This window comes from Chiloscyllium plagiosum, unplaced genomic scaffold, assembly GCF_037043375.1.
Source record: "Chiloscyllium plagiosum isolate Xiang-an unplaced genomic scaffold, Cpla_swu_hap1 HiC_scaffold_14, whole genome shotgun sequence".
Lineage (NCBI taxonomy): Eukaryota > Metazoa > Chordata > Chondrichthyes > Orectolobiformes > Hemiscylliidae > Chiloscyllium > Chiloscyllium plagiosum.
In genome coordinates this window covers 25,599,648-25,619,963 of record NW_028270152.1, presented here as the reverse complement: position 1 = coordinate 25,619,963, position 20,316 = coordinate 25,599,648, and the positions used below count along the sequence as shown (strand labels likewise).

At 42.0% G+C, this 20,316-nt stretch overlaps 1 protein-coding gene across 1 annotated transcript in view; it reads right to left on the bottom strand.

Moving 5' to 3' along the window:
* Nucleotides 1–20,316, bottom strand: part of ippk (inositol 1,3,4,5,6-pentakisphosphate 2-kinase) — a 93,531-nt gene that overhangs the window by 40,021 nt on the left and 33,194 nt on the right. Inside the window, exons 3-4 of the mRNA XM_043707887.2 lie at nucleotides 19,871–19,966; nucleotides 4,759–4,825 (exon numbers count right to left, since the gene is read on the bottom strand). Coding sequence (XP_043563822.2) covers nucleotides 4,759–4,825; nucleotides 19,871–19,966 — 163 coding nt within the window. The remainder of the gene's footprint in view (nucleotides 1–4,758; nucleotides 4,826–19,870; nucleotides 19,967–20,316) is intronic.

Sequence of the window (20,316 nt, the reverse complement as noted above, 5' to 3'; positions counted from 1 at the left end):
AGCTCTTGAAATGCATAAAGATAGATAAATACCAGAACCTGATCAAGAGTATCCCAAGAAATTGTGGGAAGCTAGGGAAGAAATGCGGAGCACCAAGCAGAGATATTTGTATCATCAACAGTCATGAATGAGGTGCCAGAAGACTGCAGGATGGCGAATATTATGCCATTATTTAAGAAAGGCTGCAAGAAAAGGCCAGGGAATTACAGACTGGAGAGCCTGATGTCAGTGGTGGATATATTGCTGGAGGGGATTCTGAGAGACCACATTGACCGACATTTACAAAGGCAAGGATTTACAAGAGTTAGCCAGCATAGCTTTTGCATGGGAAATCATGTGTCTCAAATTTCATTGAGTATTTTGAAGAGGTGACGATGTAGATAGATGAGGGCAGTGCTTTGGATGGTGTCTAGGTACATGTTGACAAGGTACCACTTGGGTAGACTGGTTAGTGAGGCAAGATCACAAGGGGCACAGATAAGATGAATAGCCAAGGGTAGGGGAGTCCAAGAACTGGAGTGCATCGGTTTAAGGTCAGAAGGGAAAGATTTAAAAAGGGACCAGAGGAACAACTTTTTCCACACAGAGTGGTGCACATATGGAATGAGCCGACATAGGAAGTAGCAAAGATGTGTAGAATTACAACATTTAAAAGATCGGTAAATGGATAGGAAAGATCTAGAGGGATATGGGTGAAATGCAGGCAAATGGGGCCAGTTTGATTTAGGAAACCTAGTCAGCATGGACAAGTTGGTCGACTGGCTTGTTTCTGTGTTGCGTAGCTCTTATGACTCTTAAGCAATAAAAGAACCTGGACTACTTTGAACATGAATACAGTTGGGGATAACAATAATATTCATACATGCAGCAACATTAGTTTTGATGCATGATTTGCAATTGGGACTTCATCTCAACAATCCACTATCTAATTTGCACAATAATGTGAACCAAGCACGAAAGGAGGAAATCCCTTTATTTTATCAGCCAGATGCTAGATTTCTTAGACTTTTGTCAAATTTCCAAAAGGCAACATGACACATGCTTGAAGAGGGCAGCACGATGACTCAGTGATTGGCATTGCTGCCTCAACGCCAGGGGCCCAGGTTCGATTCCAGCCCTGGATAACTGTGTGTGGGTTTCCTCCGGGTGCACCGGTTGTCTCCCACAGTCCAAAGATGCGCTGGTTAGTTGGATTGGCCAGGGTAAATTGTTCATAGTGTCCAGGGATATACAAGGAGAAAGTGAGGTCTGCAGATGCTGGAGATCAAAGTTGAAACTTTATTGCTGGAACAGCACAGCAGGTCAGGCAGCATCCAGGGAACAGGAGATTCGACGTTTCGGGCACAGGCCCTTCTTCAGGAATGAGCAGAGAGTGTTCAGCAGGAGAAGATAAAAGGTAGGGAGGAGGGACTTGGAGGGATATACAAGCTTGGTGGCAAGTTAGTTGGATTGGCAATGGCAAACTGCCGGGTTACAGGAATAAAATGGGGGTTTGGATCTGGGAGGGTGCTCTTCAGAGGATTGGTGCAGACTTGATGGGCCAAAGGGATTTTTTCCACACTGTAAGGATACTACAATTCTAAAAAGGCCGAATGTAAAAGCAGAGATTTTTCTAATTATCAGGTGAATGGAGGAACATTTCAGTAAGACAACAGTTTTTTTTTAATTTACTAGCTCACTGTGTGCTATAACCATCACTTCCATGGAAATCAACATTAGATATCAACAGCTCTGATTCAGAGGATCGTGGAAGCTTTAGAAGCCAACAAAAGGTGACCAAACAAGAACAAAGAGGGAGAAAACAAACTGAGGGTAACATAGCAAGTAATGTAAAAAGAGACAGTAAGAATTTTTTTAAACATATTTTTTAAAAAGATGTAAGTGAACATAGAACCATTAGAGAATTAAGCTGGGAAAATAATAACCGGGTGCCATGAAGCTGCAGAAAAGCAAAGTACTTTGCATTAGTCTTTACAGAAAAGTAAAGTTCGCCAACACTCCTTCAACATTCCATGCACAGCAAACAGGATGCCCATACAGAAGGAAGGAAGGTTTGAGCAGTAACTACTGCACAGATGTTGAAGGAGCTAAAGGAGGGGTTAAGGAAGTAAATACAATAACAATCACAGAAAGTAAAAGGTACTTGGAAGACTAACGGGACTAAAGATCAAGAGTTCTCCTGGACTTGATAGGCTGCATCCTAGGTTTTCAAAGGAAGTAGATGGAGAGATGATGGATTTACTAGTATCTTCAGACTCAGGAAAAGACCTAGATGTTTTACAATACTCTAACTACAGGCATATTAGCTGAACTTCTATTGAGAAAATGTTAGGATCTGTTATAAAAGATGTCATACAGCTTTAAAAACGTAATTTAATTAAACATGGCTTCACAAAGGGGAAGTGGTGCCTGACAAACTTCTTATAGTTCTTTGAGAAATTAACAAGCAGGTTAGGTCATTGGAACCAGGAGATATCTGGAATTTTAAAAGGCACTTGATAAGTTACTACATAAGGCTACTTTGAAAGATAGAAGCCCATCATGTTTGGCGATAGTATATTAACAGACAGAGGATTGGCTAACTAATAACACATTTGGGAAAAGGGGGCATTTTCAGGATACAACTAGTGGAATGCCTCAGGGATCAATGCTGGGGTCACAATTATTTACAATCTACATTAATGACTTGGATGATGGAAGTGAATACACCATGTCAAGTTGGTGGATGTTACAAAAATAAGTGGGAAGGCAAGTTTAAGGATGACACAAGGAAGCACTCACCAAACCATTCCTGAAATGGTGTGAACTGCTTTGGGCACCTTATCTAAGGAAAGATATACTGACATTGCAGACTGTTCAGAAACGCTTCACAAGGTTGACTGTGGGCATGGAGGAATTTTACAAGGACAAGTTGAGTAGGTTGGGCTTATTTTCACTGGGAGGTTTGAAGAACGAGAGGTCACATTGAAACAACGTTAAGGGAGGAGGTGGTGTTTGAAAGATTATATGGAGTGAGGTAATTTCCCTCTGTGGGGGAACCTAGGACCAGAGGGCACAGAGTTAGTGGTCACGCATTTAAAGGTAGAGATGAGGAGGAATTTCTTCTCTCAGAGCAAGGTGAAGCCGCAAATTCTTTTCTGTAGTCAAGTTGTTAAGTATACCCAAAGCGGAGATAGACAGATTTTTCTATTGGAAGGGAATTAAGGATTATGGGGAAAAGGTAGAAAAGTGGAATTCAGCATGATCAGCTGAGCAATGATCTTGTTAAATAGTAGTTATTCATGGCTTACTTCTGCTCCCACATCTTATGATCTGACTGTCATATATTTGACATGTATTCCTCCCAAGTGTTCCTTTCTCTTCTGATTAAACAGCAAGTTGGTAGTTTGATACTGTCCTAGTAGTCACTATTCAACTAAGTTACCAGCTGAGTTTGTCCCCAGTCCCTTCTGTAGAGCCCTATAAAATCTAGCCCTGGCTGTTTCAAAACAAAAGACAATGGGTCTTGATATCCCATTGTCTGGTCCAAAGATAGACAATAAACCTCAGTGTGGCTGATTTAAACGCAGCACCTTTCCACCGTACACAAGGACAAAAAATTTAAAACCTTTGTATACTTAAATTATATTCAAAGTTGTGTAAATCATACCCAGATTCCTGTGTGACAAAATAAAGGTAAAAGAAAATCATGCAAGATGTGATAACTTGGCATGTCTTTAATTAACCAAATATTCCCAAGACAACAAGCACTTCAAATATCAACAGGTCAGTGATTATATAGAAAGCTTCACTCTCAACTTCTGTTTTTATTTTTGTGACATGAACATCACTGGCCCAAGGCTATAATTTATTGCTCATTTCTAATTTAGCTTAAAATGATGGTGGTTATGAGCCACCGGTTTTGAAACACTGAAGTCCATTTCGTCTAGGTATGCCACATAACACTAAGAGAGAATGTTCCAAGGTTTCAATCTTGCAACAACAAAGGAATAGTGATATATTTCCAAGTCAGAATGGAGTGTGGATTGGAAGGAAACAGGTACGTACGCAGTGGCATACCTATGTAACTACCGCTCTTAAACTTCTACAATGTAGTGGTCATGGGCTTGGAAATTGAGATCTGCAGAGCCTTGGTGAATTTCTGTAGTGCATCTAGAAATTGAGTCATGATGGCTTGAACTGAACTTCCTGGTGTTTAGATTTCTGTGCATTTGCTATCCTGATTCTTTTAGGTAGTGGAAGATGTTATGGAGTTAGCCACATGGAGCTGCTTCTGTGTATGTTGTACACTTGTTCCAGTGGTGGAAGCAGCAAGAATTCCTTGCCTCCTCCTGTAACCACTATATTTATATGGCTCACCAAATTTGGCTTCTCTTCAACGGTAACCCGAGGCTTCTGATATTGTTGAATATTCCTAACACATTCTCAGTTCCAGGGTATTATGGTAGGGGTTCTTAGGATAGTATCCTACATCCATCCATCTTCAGCCGATTCATCTATGAACTTCCCTCCATCATAAGGTTAGAAATGGGGATGTCTGCTGTTGATTGTACAGTTTTGACCAATATTTGCAACTCCTCAGATACTGAAGCTACCTGTCTGTGCCTATTTTCAGCAAAGCCTGGGCAACATTCAGAATTGAAGACTTCCATTCCTTTTAATCCAGCCTCAACAAGCTTATAATACTGAAAGAATAGATATTCAACTCCATTATGGATAAGACACAAAAGAGAATTTTTAATCACTTTTCCATCATACCTGGCCGTTCTGATTGGATCTTCATTGCCAATTGTCTTACAAAGTCTAGTGGTAGCTGTATAACCTCCTAAAAAGAAGCAGTCAAAGTTATTTCTAGGTTTCTTAAAGGCACTTCATTTCAAGCTAGCACATTCTTACATTTGGTCACCACTTGATGTAACTAAAAATAACAGTGCAGCTAACTAGAGGGAAGATGGGCATTTGTCAAATGAGGCAGTTCAGTGAGGCTGTGTCCTTTCTTCTACATTTTCCATGCTCCAACATTTATTACAGGAGAAGATGCTGATCAATGATTAACTGGTAAGTTAAATTACATATAATAAATACATTTTCAACATAAGGCAGGCCAGGGCAATTCAGCCAAGGCAATGTTCCTCTTGTGATGTGTAGGAAGCAGTGGATGCACTATATGTTTATGACAAAAAAAAACTACAGGATGTGTCACCAGCTGCAAAACTTTTGAGTTCTGAGTTTCAGGATCTAAGCAGGAGTCACTCTGGTGAATCAACACAGCAGAGAACTTTCGGGAGACTGTCACACTTCAGGTTAGGAGCATAAATGCAGAAAGAAAACAGGTGACCAAAAGGCTATCCAAAAGAAAAACGCAAATAGTGCAGAAGTCCTCAGAGTTGATCTAGATTGCTAATCAGTTTTCCATTTTGGATACTAGCAAGGACAAAGGTTTCTCAGGAGGAGTGCACCATCAGCCAAGTCCATAGAACACAGTAACTCAGTTGCTTAGCAGGGGTGAAAGAAATGTGCAAGAGCAACAGTGATAGGTGATTTCATAAACAGAAGAACAGACATGAATTTCTGCACTCTTCAATGCAATTACACTTGAGTCATGTATCATCTTGGTGCCAGGATCAGGAATTTTAAACAACAGTTGAACAACTTCCTTCTGGGAGATTGAAAAGCCAGTGATCTTGGTCTACATCATTACCAATAACATGGGAAGGCAGAGGGATAAGATCCTGAAACCAGATTTCAGCGAGCTCAGAAGTTAAAAAACAGGAACTCAAGAGCAGTAATCTCAGGATTACCCAAATGTTACATGCTCATGAACGTAGCAATAGGAAATCAGAACAATTGAATGAATTAGTCATGGAGGACATTCGATTTCTGGCCAATTTGTTCAAACTTCCTCTTATGTTCATGAACATGTAACATTTGGGTAATCCTGAGATTACTGCTCTTGAGTTCTGAGGCAGGTATGACCTACAAAAGAAGAAAGGGTTGTGCCTGAGCAGGACTGGGACAAACATCCTCAAGCATATTGGCTCATACTGTTTGTGGGGTGGCAAAGGTAAACTAGAAAAGTATATGCAAAATGAGCAGGAAAATTAAAGACCAGTGTTTAACAAGACCAAAATGCAGAATAAATTAAAAAGACAACGTTAAGGGCATCCCACATTACTGCACGCAGCATTCACGACGAAACAGGTGATTTAAAGGTATAAATGGAAAAGAAGGAGCATGATTCCATTGCTGTAATAAAGGCATGGTTACAGGGTAACCAGTACAGAGAACACAGCTGAACAGGAATATGTCTCATTTCCGAAGGATATGGGCAGAGGAAAAGTAGATGGCACAGCACTCTCAAGGAATAAGATCAATGCATTAAGATAAAGATACAGAATTAGTTTGGGTAGGAACTAGGAAACAGTAAGATGCAGCAAATATTGGTGGGAATTGTTTATTATTATAGTTTGGTGGCCTACAAGTTGTGCATGGTATAAATCAGGAAATCAGACATACATGTAGTAAGGGCAATAAGGGCCATCTTCAACTAATATACAGATTGAGTAAATCTAATTAGCACCAACGCTGAGGGGGATGAATTCCTGCAGTTGTAGAGGAGATGGGCTTCTGAAGCAGTACACTGAAAAACTAACTAGGGATTGGGCTATTTTAGAATTAGTAGAAAATCATTAGAAAGGGCTCATTAATAACATTTCAGTCAAGAACCAGTAGGAAAAGGTCAAAATTTACAAAAAGTTTGAATGTACTTAAGCTCATTACATACTAGCTACTGTCTAATAAAAAAATTCACAATCTAAATTAAAAATTTGAATGTGGGACCCACACAATATTTTCAAATTTTGCTGATGTCACAGAACTAGGCTGGAATGAGAGTTAAGTGGATGCAAGAACACTTCAAGAAATTTGGATAAGCTCAATGAAAGGGCAAGAAAATGGCAGGCAGTACTGAGTTTTTATTGAATTTCCTGCTTACTTGCAGAGTCTATTCTTTCACCAAATGATGGGTGGGGGTTAACAAATGTTGATATTTGAAAGGAAAATCTATGTCCTTGTTCATCAACTCACTAAAAGCTAGTACGCAGGGCCACCAAGCAAGTTGGAAAACAAATGGTATGTTGGCCTTCACTGCAAGAAGGACTTTAAAATAAACATGAGTGCGTGGTATGTGGTGGTTGGGGGCAGGAAAGGAAACAAACGCAGACTTACAAAGCAAAATGATATGACAACATTGTAAGAAAGCTGCATATGTAAGGATATCCAGAGTATACCAGAAAGGGACAGACATAGAAAAACAGCAGCATTTCAGATTCAAAGGGGGGGGAAAAATGGTAAAAAGGCAAAATTAATGGATCTTCATTTCAGCACATGTAGTAGTTGAAACACAAATGAATTACTGGCACAAATACGAGGTTACATGTATGATCATATAGCTGTTTCAGAGACATAGTTACAAAAAAAAAACAAAGCTGGGAATTAAATATTCAGGGGTATGTTACTTTTCAGAAGGGCATGCAGGCAAGAAAGGACGCTGTTAGTAACTAGCTTTCATAGTATGAGATGCAGCAAATGCATCTTAGACATTCTTAGATCAAAAAAAAATGTAGAATCCATAATGAGGCAAGAAATAACAGGGAGGAAGACACTGATGGGATATATAGACCCCCTAACTGTAGCTATAATGTAGAGTAGAGAATAAATCAGGAGATAATGAGGACATGTAAAAGGTTAATGCATTACTTTGGTGACTTGAATCTTCTTGCAGATTGTGAAAATCAGTTTTGGACCTGTAAGGTATCATGAGGCAGGTTTAATAAGTGATGAATTTAAATGATGATCTAGGAAACAGTGACAAAAAAATGGGCGAACTTAGCACACTGAGTGACAGAAGAAATTTGGGTAAGAAACAATTGTGCTAAACTTAAGACTAATCACAAAGGAATGACATCAAAGCTCACTGGAGTGGACTGGGAAAGGAATTTAGCAACAAAAATGAAGAACAACGACAGATATTTAAGAAAACAGGTCATGACTCACAGCAAACATACATTTCAGCAAGAAAGAAAAAATCTAATTCAGGAAAACACCATCCATGGTTAATGAAGGAAGTTAAGGATAGTACAAGTTGAAAGAAAAGTCATCTAACATGGCATAGATTAGTGATAAACCATACGATGGGAACATTTTAAAAGCCAACAAATAACAATCAAAAAACTAAAAGGCCATAAGCTTTGAATGTTGAAACAGAAATAAAGAAACTAATGGGGATAAAGGCCCAATCGTCCCATGATTGATTGCATCCTTAGATATTAAAGCTGCAGAGATAGTGGATGCTTCCAAGATTCATTAGATTCTGGAAAACTCTCAGAGGATTGGAAAATTGCAAATACAGGAAGTTCCAAGGTTAAGAATGAGTTCCTTTTTTCCGCTGTTCAAAAGGAGAATGCTTATGCAAGTCAGAACAGATATGGGCTAATTAGTTCGCCCGTTTGTTAGGACAAAACATTGTTCGTAATTCAGACTTTTAAAATAATTTTCAAAACTGAGAAGCCAGAGATCCGGTCGTAAGGACGGGATATTCATAAGCAGGGCGTTCATAACCCGGGAACTTCCTGTCTAACATCCTTATTCAAAAGGGCTATGAGACGAAAACAGGCAACAATAGGCCAGTTAGCTTAACAGCTGTCATTGGGAAAATGTTAGTCTATTAAAAAAGGGTGAAATAGCAAAGTATTTAGAAAGTCAGTTTACGCTCATTATGTTCCCAAACTCAATTCATCCATTTAGACATACAGAATATAAAGCACGGCTTCAAGAAGGGGAAATCATGTCTGACAGCAAGCTGGTTGGGCAAAAGGTAAATAGTAAAAGCACTATATTTAGATTTTCAAAAGGCATTTAATAGGGTACTGCACACAAGGCCACTTCCGAGCCCAGTGTTGAGGATCAACGTAGAGAATTGGCTTTTTCCTGATGAAGGTTATACACGAAATGTTGATTCTTCTACTCCTCGAATGCTGCCTGGTCTGCTGAACTTTACCAGCACCACACTCTCAACTTTGATCTCCAGAATTTGCAGTGCTCACTTTCTCCTAACTGATACAAGACATGGTTGAGATGAGGGTGGCATCCTCAGGATGGCAGACTGTGGAATGGGACAGGAATCAGTACTGTGGCACAGTTATTAATAATATATACCAGTGATTTGGATGTTGGAAGTGAATGTACTATCATCAAGTTTACATATGACAATCAGGCGATAGGACAAGTGGTAAGGATGACAAGGATTCTACAGAGGAATATGGACAGATAAAGTGAGTGGGGCAAAAACGTGGCACATGGGAAAATGGGACATTATGCACTATTGAAAATAAAGAAACGGATTGTTTTTTAAAAGGAGGAAGACTGCAGAAAGCTGCAGCACGGATGGATTGGGGGGGGGGGGGGGGGTCTTTATGCATCCACAATAAAAGGCTAATATAGGAGTTCAATGGGTAATGTGAATGGCAAATAGACTTCATTCCCTTTGAATTCTATGTTACTTATTTCAATGGGAACGCAGTTTAACAATAAGAAAAAACAACCAAAGAACTGTGGATGCTGGAAATCAGGACAAGAACAGAAATTGCTGGAAAAGCTCAGTAGGTCTTGCAGCATCTGTAGAGAGAAAGCAGAGTTAACCTTTTGGGTGCAGTGACCTTCAGAACTGATTGTAGCTTGGAAACATTTGGTATACCTGTTGAAGATGGGGTGAGGGGGTGGTGGAAGTAGTAAATAACAGGTGAAGATGGAGCCCAAAGTGAGAGACCAGTTGACCAGTAAAATGAATGAGTAAAAGGTCAGCCTGGGAGTTTAGGGAAGTCTTGCTAAAACTATATTGATTATCAGAAAAAGGCAGGAAAGTGGAGTGAGGATTATCAGATTAGCCAGGCCACTGAGTGGCAGAGTAGACTCAAATGGATCAAAATGGCCGACTGCTGCTCCTCAGTCACATTATCTTATGCATCATGCTATGGACATATGATGGAGTAGGCATAGAGGCCAAATGGTCCACTCCTAATATTATTTCCCATGTTAAGCTCCGGAAGGGGAACTCTCCTGAATGTAATATTTATTTTCACCAGTTCTTTATACTGTTGAATAAGATCTTGAATGAACTGCAGGCATAAACAGGGTACCATAATCAGTTTAACCAACAATAGGTAGGTCAGATATGTTCCTAATAAATATGCTTAGAGAGAGGTTATTACACACATCTGGAGCAGGTGGAATTTCTCGGCTAAGTGTTAAGATGACCAAATATGTGAAATAAGTTTCAATACAAAATCAAATATTTAATTCATTACAATTTTTCCAAAAATCAACCTTAGAAAATACGTAGTCAGCTTTGGTCAGAGTTTCTTTCCACTTGTTTGGTCCTAACCTATATTTGACAACAGAAAATGCTTCTTAAATAATACAAGCAAACTGTGTGAATAATGACAAACAGTAGACTGTAAGAATCTAATCTAAGTGCAACTTTCCATCCATAACAAAACATCTGGCAAATCCAACTACAGAAACAAATTTTGAAAATTTTAAAACAGGAAGCATTTTTCTGTGCATTATGATTTTCTACAGTAGAAGCACAGGAGTAGTGCAACAGACATAACAGACTGGTAGAGCCCACGTGCACCTGATAAAGTCTACTACAAGTCAGGGAGAATGCTGCAGACAATCAGACTTTGGGCAAGTTACTGACATGAGATTTCCACTTCTTGTTTTCTTTATCTGATCATAGCATGCCTGCAGCATGGAAATAGGCCACTCAGCCCATCCAGTCCACATCAACTCTCTGAAGATCAGCCCACCCAGACCCACCCCCACCCCTTGGACACTATGGGCAATTTAGTATAGCTAATCCAGCTAACCTGTACATCCTTGGACTGTGGGACCAAACTGGAGAACATGGAGAAAACCCATGCAAACACTGGGAGAACGTGTAAACTCCACTCAGACAGACAGTCGCCCCAGGTTGGAATCGAACTTGGGTCCCTGGCGCTGTGGGGCAGCAGTGCTAACCACTGAGCCACCCTGATGTGCGCTTGTTTTTTTTTAAACCAAAGAAAATTGAGTCTGCCAGGTTCATTAATCCTGGCAAGCTTCTTAGAGGTTTTAAGTCGATAACGAGATTCCCGAGTGAAGCATTCATTTTCATAAGGTCCTTGTGTGGCTTTTATTGGCTGTCATGAAAACACAGCACTGACTCAAGTCCTCCAAAGTGTTATGACCCCCACAGAAACAGATATTTAGAAAAGTATTCAAAATTGTAGAACCTGACTTGAAGAATCACAGCACATGATTTCAAACTTTAGTACTTTTACTATACCAAACAAGGCTACATTAACTAAACACCACTTATTATACTTGAACTAAAAATCTCCTTTGCATGGTTATACTTTACTCTGTCCCTGAAGTGGATATCAGTCTCTTCTCCAGAAACTAGTCTTAGTTGAACTTCTATCTTGATCACTCACTTACGTTTCCCCTTTTACAGACAGATTATTTCTAATCCTCAAATTGACTTTCACTGTATATTTCACCAGAGATCCTTCCCTTGAGCCGCACTAGACAAAAGGTCCAGCTTCATTTAAATCCACATGAAGTTAGTTTCAATAAAACCATAAACTCCCACCTGTTTTCTGCACAGTGGACAAAGACTAGCTGCCCTTCTCTCTGCATGCTAATTTGATTCTTGTAAACTAACCCATCTGAGCAGTTCATGAGAAATCTTAAGAAACATGCACCCATTAACACAATGACTTTTTGTAGACTTTTCCTTCCTAAAGCTCATACCCATATCTTAGTACATACGTCCAGGTGCAAGTGTTAATTAACTTCAAAAAGACTTTTGAGAGTTTATGTTGTTAAAGACATGCAGAAGATAGTCATTGTTTAATTGAGGACTGGGATTACAGATCGGGTCCTGTAACACAGCAGTAGTGTCTCCATCTCCGAGCCAGAAAGTCCAAATCAAAGTCCCAATTGCCCCAAATTGTTTTTTTTTTAAAAAGTCAGTAAGTCAGTGGCTGGTGGAGGAGAGGACTTGGATTCCATAGTGACCAAACTCAGATGGGAGGCTGGATGATTCTACAAGAAGCCACTATTCAAAGTCTATCACCACCCAGAATGCAGTCAATGCCAACCATTGCCTCAAAGTTGATGTTGAGGTGGCTCAAACATGCAGCTATCATCTTGATGGAATTTCACATTGGCCACAAGCTTCAAAACCTCCTGATAGAAATCCATATACCATGATTTACATTTGACCGGCTCTGCAGAACATCTGTCCCTGTCCATTCTGTCTGGTGGAATATCCTGTATTGCCGTAATCCCATCCAGGAAATTGGAAGGGACAAACACACAGTCTCTCCCTGACGCCAACACAAAAAAATATAGATCAAGTTAGCTGGGACACTGAGTTATCAGTTATAACACACAGACTTGTTAAATTTTCTCACATAATGCAGCCTCACCTCTGGAATTCAGCTGTTTTGTCCATGTTTGAACAGAGGCTGAGTGGCCCTGGTGGAACCCAAACTGGGCGCCACTGAGCAGGTTATTGCTGAGCAGGTGCTGTTGGCGACTGCTTCCATCACTTTACTGATGATAGACAGACGGCTGATGGGGCAGTAATTGGCCAGGTTGGATTTGTCCTGCTTTTTAAATGTACAGGACATACTTGGACTATTTTCCACATTGTCAGGTAGATATTAGGAGAGCAGCAAGTTGTGGAGCATAAGTCTTCAAGACTATAGCTGGCATGTTGTTAGGGGCCCATAGTCTTTGCAGTATCCAGTGCCTCCAATCTTTACTTGATATTACGTGAAGTGAATGGAATTAGCTGAAGACTGGTATCTGTAATGCTGGGGACCACTGGAGGAGATAGAGATGGATCATCCACTCAGCACTACAGGCTGAAGATTACTGCGAAAGCTGCAGCCTGATCTTTTGCACTAATATGCTGGGCTCTTCCATCATTGAGGATGGGGATATTTGTGGAGCCTTCTTCTCCAACGAGTTGTTTAATCATCCACCACCACTCACAAATGAACGTGGCAAGACTGCAGAGCTTACATCTGATCTGTCTATCCCTAGCTGCTTATGCTGTTTGGTGTGCAAGTCATCCTTTTTGGTGGCTTCACCAGGTTGACACCTCACCTTCAGATCTACCTGGTGCTGCTCCTGGTATGCCCTCCTGCACTGAACCAGGGTTGATCCCCTAACTTGATGGTAATGGTTGAGCGGGGGATATGCCAGGCCATGAGGTTACAGATTGTGCAGAAGTACAGTTCTGTTGCTGTTGATGGTCCGAAGCACCTCATGGATGGCCACTCAAGTTGCTAGATCTGCTGAAGATCTCCATTTCCAGTGCGAGCAGCAGCGAAGGTAAGACCGTTTGGTTTTAAAAGTACTTACCGGTAGCGGGCAGCGGTGTTTTTTTTTCTCTTTCACTCTCTCTTCACAGAAAGAGCGGGAGCACCAGGGGGAAGTGACGACGACCAGAGGGGCAGCCGAGACCCGGAAGCAGTTAGTGTAAGCTTACCTGGGTAGGTTTTTTTCCCCCTTTAAAAGCGCGAAGGAGAGGAACCCGAGGCACTACACGGGTAGTGCCTCCCACCCGCCCTCCTCCTCTAACCTAATAATAACATCTGTTGTGGTAAGTAGGTAAGTGCTGAATTTTGCTTGTTGTATTCTTTTGACCCAGTTTTTTTTTTAAATAAAAGTTAGCTTTAGAGGGATGGCAGTGAAGGCAGTGCAATGTTCCTCCTGAACATGTATGAGGTGAGGGATGCCATCGACGTCCCTGCCGATTACACTTGCAGGAAGTGCACCCATCTCCAGCTCCTCCAAGACCGTGTTAGGGAACTGGAGCTGGAGTTGGATGAACTTCGGATCATTCGGGAGGCAGAGGGGGTCATAGATCAGAGTTATAGGGAAGTAGTAACTCCAAAGATGGCAGATAGATGGGTGACAGTGAGGGGGACTGGGAGGAAGCAGCCAGTGCAGGGACCCCCTGCGGCCGTTCCCCTCAAGAACAAGTAAACCGTTTTGGATACTTGTGGGGGGGATGACTTACCAGGGGTAAGTAACGGGGCTCAGGTCTCTGGCACGGAGCCTGTCCCCGTTACTCAGAAGGGAAGGGTGAAGAAGAGCAGAGCAGTAGTAATTGGGGACTCGATAGTTAGGGGCACAGATAGGCGGTTTTGTGGGAACGAGAGAGACTCACGTTTGGTATGTTGCCTCCCAGGTGCAAGGGTACGTGATGTCTCTTATCGTGTTTTCCGGGTCCTGGAGGGGGAGGGGGAGCAGCCCGAAGTCGTGGTCCATATTGGCACCAACGACATAGGTAGGAGGAGTGCCGAGGATGTTAGACAGGCTTTCAGGGAGCTAGGTTGGAAGCTCAGAATTAGAACGAACAGAGTTGTTGTCTCTGGTTTGTTACCCGTGCCACGTGATAGAGATTCGAGGAATAGGGAAAGAGAACACTTAAATGCGTGGCTACAGGGATGGTGCAGGAGGGAGGGATTCTGGTTTTTGGATAACTGGGGTTCTTTCTGGGGACGGTGGGACCTCTATAAACAGGATGGTCTACACCTGAACCTGAGGGGCACCAGTATCCTTGGGGGGAGGTTTGCTAGTGCTCTTGGGGGGGGTTTAAACTAACTCTGCAGGGGCATGGGAACCCAGATTGTAGCTTCAGGGTGCAGGGCCTGGAGTGTAGGGAGGTTAGGAACATGGCATCAATTTCAAAGGAGGGTGCCTGTAAACAGGAAAGTGGCTTGAAGTGTGTATACTTCAATGCAAGAAGTATACGAAATAAGGTAGGTGAACTTGCAGCGTGGGTTGGTACCTGGGACTTCGATGTTGTGGCTATTACGGAGACATGGCTAGAACAGGGACAGGATTGGCTGTTGCAGGTTCCAGGATTTAAATGTTTTAGTAGGGTCAGAGGTGGGGGTAAAAGAGGGGGAGGTGTGGCATTGCTTGTCAAAGATAGTATTACAGTGGTGGAAAGGACGATGGATAAGGACTTGCCATCTGAGGTAGTTTGGGCTGAGGTTAGGAATAGGAAAGGTGAGGTCACCCTGTTAGGAGTCTTTTACAGGCCTCCTAATAGTCCTAGAATCATTGAAGAAAGGATAGGGAAGGTGATTCAGGAGATGAGTGACAGTAATAGGGTGGTTGTTATGGGGGACTTTAACTTTCCTGATATTGATTGGGAAAGCTATAGCTCAAGTTCGTTAGATGGGTCAGTGTTTGTTCAATGTGTGCAGGAGAGTTTCCTGACAATATGTAGACAGGCCAACAAGGTGAGGCCATACTGGATTTGGTTCTGGGTAACGAACCAGGCCAGGTGTTAGAATTAGAGGTAGGTGAGCACTTTGGGGATAGTGACCATAATTCGGTGATTTTTACACTTGTGATGGAGAGGGATAAGTGTGTACTACAGGGCAAGAGTTATAGCTGGGGTCAGGGAAATTATGATGCGGTGAGGCATGACTTAGGATGTGTGGCTTGGAAAAGTAGACTCCAAGGCAAGAGTGTAAATGATATGTGGAGCTTGTTCAAGGAGCAACTATTGAGTGTCCTTGATAATTATGTACCTGTCAGGCAGGGAGGAAAGGGTCGTGCGAGGGAGCCGTGGTTTAATAAGGAATTGGAATCCCTTGTTAAATGGAAGAGGGCGGCCTATCTCAAGATGAGACGTGAAGGTTCAATTGGGGCGATTGAGAGTTATAGGGTAGCCAGGAAGGACCTGAAGAGAGAGCTAAGAGCAGCAAGGAGGGGACATGAAAGGTCCTTAGTCGGTAGGATTAGGGAAAACCCTAAGGCTTTCTATAGGTATGTTAGGAATAAAAGAATGACTAGGGTAGGAATAGGTCCAGTCAAGGATAGTAGTGGGAAGTTGCGTGTGGAGGCGGAAGAGATTGGGGAGACACTGAATGAATACTTTTCTTCAGTATTTACTCAGGAACAGGGCATTGTCGTCGATGTGAATACTGAGTCACAAATAAGTAGAATGGATGGCTTTGAGGTATGTAGAGAAGAGGTGCTGGAAATCCTGGAAAAGGTGAAAATAGATAAGTCCCCTGGGCCTGATGGCATTTATCCTAGGATTCTCTGGGAAGCAAGGGAGGAGATTGCAGAGCCATTGGCCTTGATTTTTATGTCCTCTGTCTACAGGAGTAGTGCCAGAAGACTGGAGGATAGCAAATGTGGTTCCCTTGTTCAAAAAGGGGAGTAGGGATAACCCTAGTAACTATAGGCCGGTGAGTCTCACTTCTGTTGTGGGCAAAGTCTTAGAGAGAATTGTAAGGGATAGGATTTATGCACATCTGGATAGGAATAATGTGATCAAGGATAGTCAGCATGGTTTTGTGAAGGGCAGGTCGTGCCTCACAAACCTTATTGAATTCTTTGAAAAGGTGACGAAGGAGGTTGATGAGGGGAAAGCGGTAGATGTGGTATATATGGATTTTAGTAAGGCGTTTGATAAGGTTCCCCATGGTAGGCTACTGCAGAAAATACGGAGATATGGTATTGAGGGTGAGTTGGAGGTTTGGATTAGGAATTGGCTGGATGGAAGAAGACAGAGGGTAGTAGTTGATGGCAAAGTTTCTTCATGGAGTGCCGTCACTAGCGGTGTTCCGCAAGGATCTGTTTTGGGACCATTGCTGTTTGTCATTTTTATAAATGACCTGGAAGAGGGGTTAGAAGGTTGGGTGAGCAAGTTTGCGGATGATACGAAAGTCGGAGGAGTTGTTGACAGTGAGGAAGGATGTGGCAGGTTACAGCAGGATATAGAGAAGCTGCAGAGCTGGGCAGAAAGGTGGCAAATGGAATTCAATGTAGCTAAGTGTGAGGTGATTCACTTTGGGAAGAATAACAAAAAAATGGGGTACTGGGCTAATGGTCGGATACTTGGTAGTGTGGATGAGCAGAGGGATCTTGGTGTCCATGTACACAGATCTCTGAAAGTTGCCACCCAGGTAAATAGTGCGGTGAGGAAGGCATATGGCGTACTGGCTTTTATTGGTAGAGGAATTGAGTTCCGGAGTCCTGAGGTCATGATGCAGTTGTATAAGACTCTGGTGCGGCCGCATCTGGAATATTGTGTGCAGTTTTGGTCGCCATACTATAGGAAGGATGTGGAGGCACTGGAACGGGTGCAGAGGAGGTTTACCAGGATGTTGCCTGGTATGGAAGGAAGATCGTATGAGGAAAGACTGAGACACTTGGGGCGGTTTTCATTAGAGAAAAGAAGGTTTAGGGGTGACTTGATTGAGGTGTACAAGATGATTGGGGGGTTAGATAGGGTTGACAGTGTGAGCCTTTTCCCGCGTATGGAGTCGGGTATTACAAGGGGGCATAGCTTTAAATTAAGGGGGGGTAGATATAGGACTGAAGTTAGGGGTAGGTTCTTCACTCAGCGAGTCGTAAGTTCATGGAATGCCCTGCCAGTAGCAGTGGTGGACTCTCCCTCTTTATGGGCATTTAAGCAGGCATTGGATAGGTATATGGAGGATAGTGGGTTAGTATAGGTTAGGTGGGCTTGGATCGGCGCAACATCGAGGGCCAAAGGGCCTGTACTGCGCTGTATTCTTATTCTTCTATGTTCTAAGTCTGTCCCATTTAGCACAGTGATAGTGCCACACAACACATTGGAAGTTATTCTCAGTGTGAAGGTGGGACCTTGTCTCCACAAGGTCTGTGTGATTATCACTCTTAGAAATACTGTCACGAACAGATGCATCTGCAGCTAGCAGATTGGCAAGGATGAGGTCAAGTATGTTTTTTTCCTTTTGTTTATGCCCTAATCATCTGTTGGAGATGCAATCTAGCAGCTATCCTTTCGGAGTCAACCAGCTCGATCAGAAGTGCTGCTGATGAGCCACTCTTAGTGGATTTTGAGATCCCTCACCTAGAGTACATTTTGTGTCTTACCATCCTCATTGCTTCCTCCAAGTGTTATTCAACACGGAGGAGTACCGATTCATCAGCCGAGGGAGGACAGTATGTGGTAATCACCAGGTGGTTTCCCTGCCTGTGTTTAACCTGAAGCCATGAGACCTCATGGGATCCAGAGTCAATATTGAGGACTCCCAGGGCAACTCCTTCCCAAATACATGCCACTGCGCCGTCACCTTTGCTGGTGGTAAGGATTTAAAATTTGAATTTAGGCTGTTGTCAGAAGCAACAAACATATGTAGGCTTTTATTAACCAAAAAATGGCTTTTCAATTTATACAGATCACATTCCGTTGTCCATTGATTCTTGTGACCAATCGCAACACCGAGCAGTCCCTCCTTGGGATCTAGATCTTCAGTGAGACAGGACATATCCAGGGATGCTGAAGGTGCTGTCTGGGACAATCATACTCATGGAATCAAAGCTTACAGACAATGTCAGGCTATTGCTTGACTAGTCTATAAGACAGCTCTCCCAACTTTGCCACTAGCCCCCAGATGTTAGTGAAGAGGACTTGCAGGGTCAACAAGGCTGTTTCTGTCGTCGTCTTTTCTGGTGTCTATGTCGATGCCAGGTGATCCATCAGTTTTCTTTTTTTTTGAGATTTTGTAGCAATTGGTACAACTGCATGGCTTCCTTGGCCATTTCAGAGACAATTGAGAGTCAAACACATTGCTGCAGGCCTGGAGTCACATGTAGGCCAGACCAGGTAAGAACATTAGTGAACCAGATGTTTATTTTTCCTGACAATCGACAAAGATTTCATGGTTATTGGTAGATTCTTAATTCCAGATTTTTAAAACTGAATTCAAATTCCACCATCAGTCATGGGTCCCCTAGACCATTATCTGGGTCTCTGGATTAATAGTCCAGTGTTAATACCACTAGGCTATCCGTTATCTACATATTCTTCCTCAGGTTCAACGCCCAGATCTACTTACACTATTCCAAGTGGGGTCTAATTAAGGTTTTGTAGAGCTACAATATAACTATCCTCATATTCCAGTCCTGTAGATGTCAAGTCCGGAATTCCATTAGCTTTCTTGATTGTTTTTTTGCCCCTTTTCATGCCATTTTGAAGATCTATGGTCCTGAACCCCAAAATCTCTGGATATCCACGATAATAATCATTGTACCATCTAGAAAGAATCTAATCTTATTTACTTCACTTCACTAAGTGGATGTGGACACTTCAAACTAATGAAGATGTTTGACATGCCAGCTCAGGCGAGCATCTCCATCTATGGTTGGCCTGTATTTTGTCCTGTCACTTGAATTCTAACCCCAAAAGGCAGCAATGAAACTGGTTGATTTTCTTGGCATGTTAGCACACAGTTTAAATTTTGCATGCATAGCACAAAGTGAGCAGAATTATGGCTTATAGATTAGGAGAGAGTGAGAACTGCAGATACTGAAGATCAGAGTCAAAGAGTGTGGTGCTGGAAAAGCACAGCCAGTCAGGCAGCATCAGAAGAGCAGAACAATCAACGTTTTGAGCATTCCCGGTGAAGAGCTTATCCTTGAAACATCAACTCTCCTGTTGCTCGGATGCTGCCTGACTGGCTGTGTATTTCCAGCACCACACTTTTTGACTATGGCTTATAGATTCTCAGTTTGCTCAATTTAATCCTCTTCATTTTCGACTGATGTTCAAAGACTATGCGCACATCCACATATCTTGCATTACAGACAGCTTGTGTGTGCTTCCACAATAACCTGCAACTAATGTTAACTTCACCACACAGCATAAAATGAAGTCAGTGTCAGCTGAGTAAGATTATTCCAAATTGTAATCAGTGAACGAAAGCAAACATCAAAAAAAAGATTGAAGTTTCCATACCCCTGGCTGGACAAAGGTATCACCCAGTAAAAGCTTCATCACATGTTTACTGAAGTCAACAATGTTCTTTAGTCGACGGGGAGCTTCTTCCAATGCCTACAAAATTAAATCATACATTAACACTTCAAAATGAAGTTGTACAAAAGTGGCATGTTTTGGACTCAGTTTATATTTCAACCTGGTTATCGCAGCACTGTGAAACAGTCTGTATAGTAATAATACTCCTATTTAACATTTGATTCTAATAACAAACAAACAAAATCATATGTTCTCTGCAGTTGTTAATCAGTTTTCTTTCAGTACTTCGCATATTTAAAATGCAAGTTCCATTTTGATGCCTAAAGATAAGAAACCTATGATTACAGATCAACAATAAACATTTTGCAAGATATAGTCATCACATTACATCAGTATGGCACAAGAAAAATCACATAATTAAACCTGCT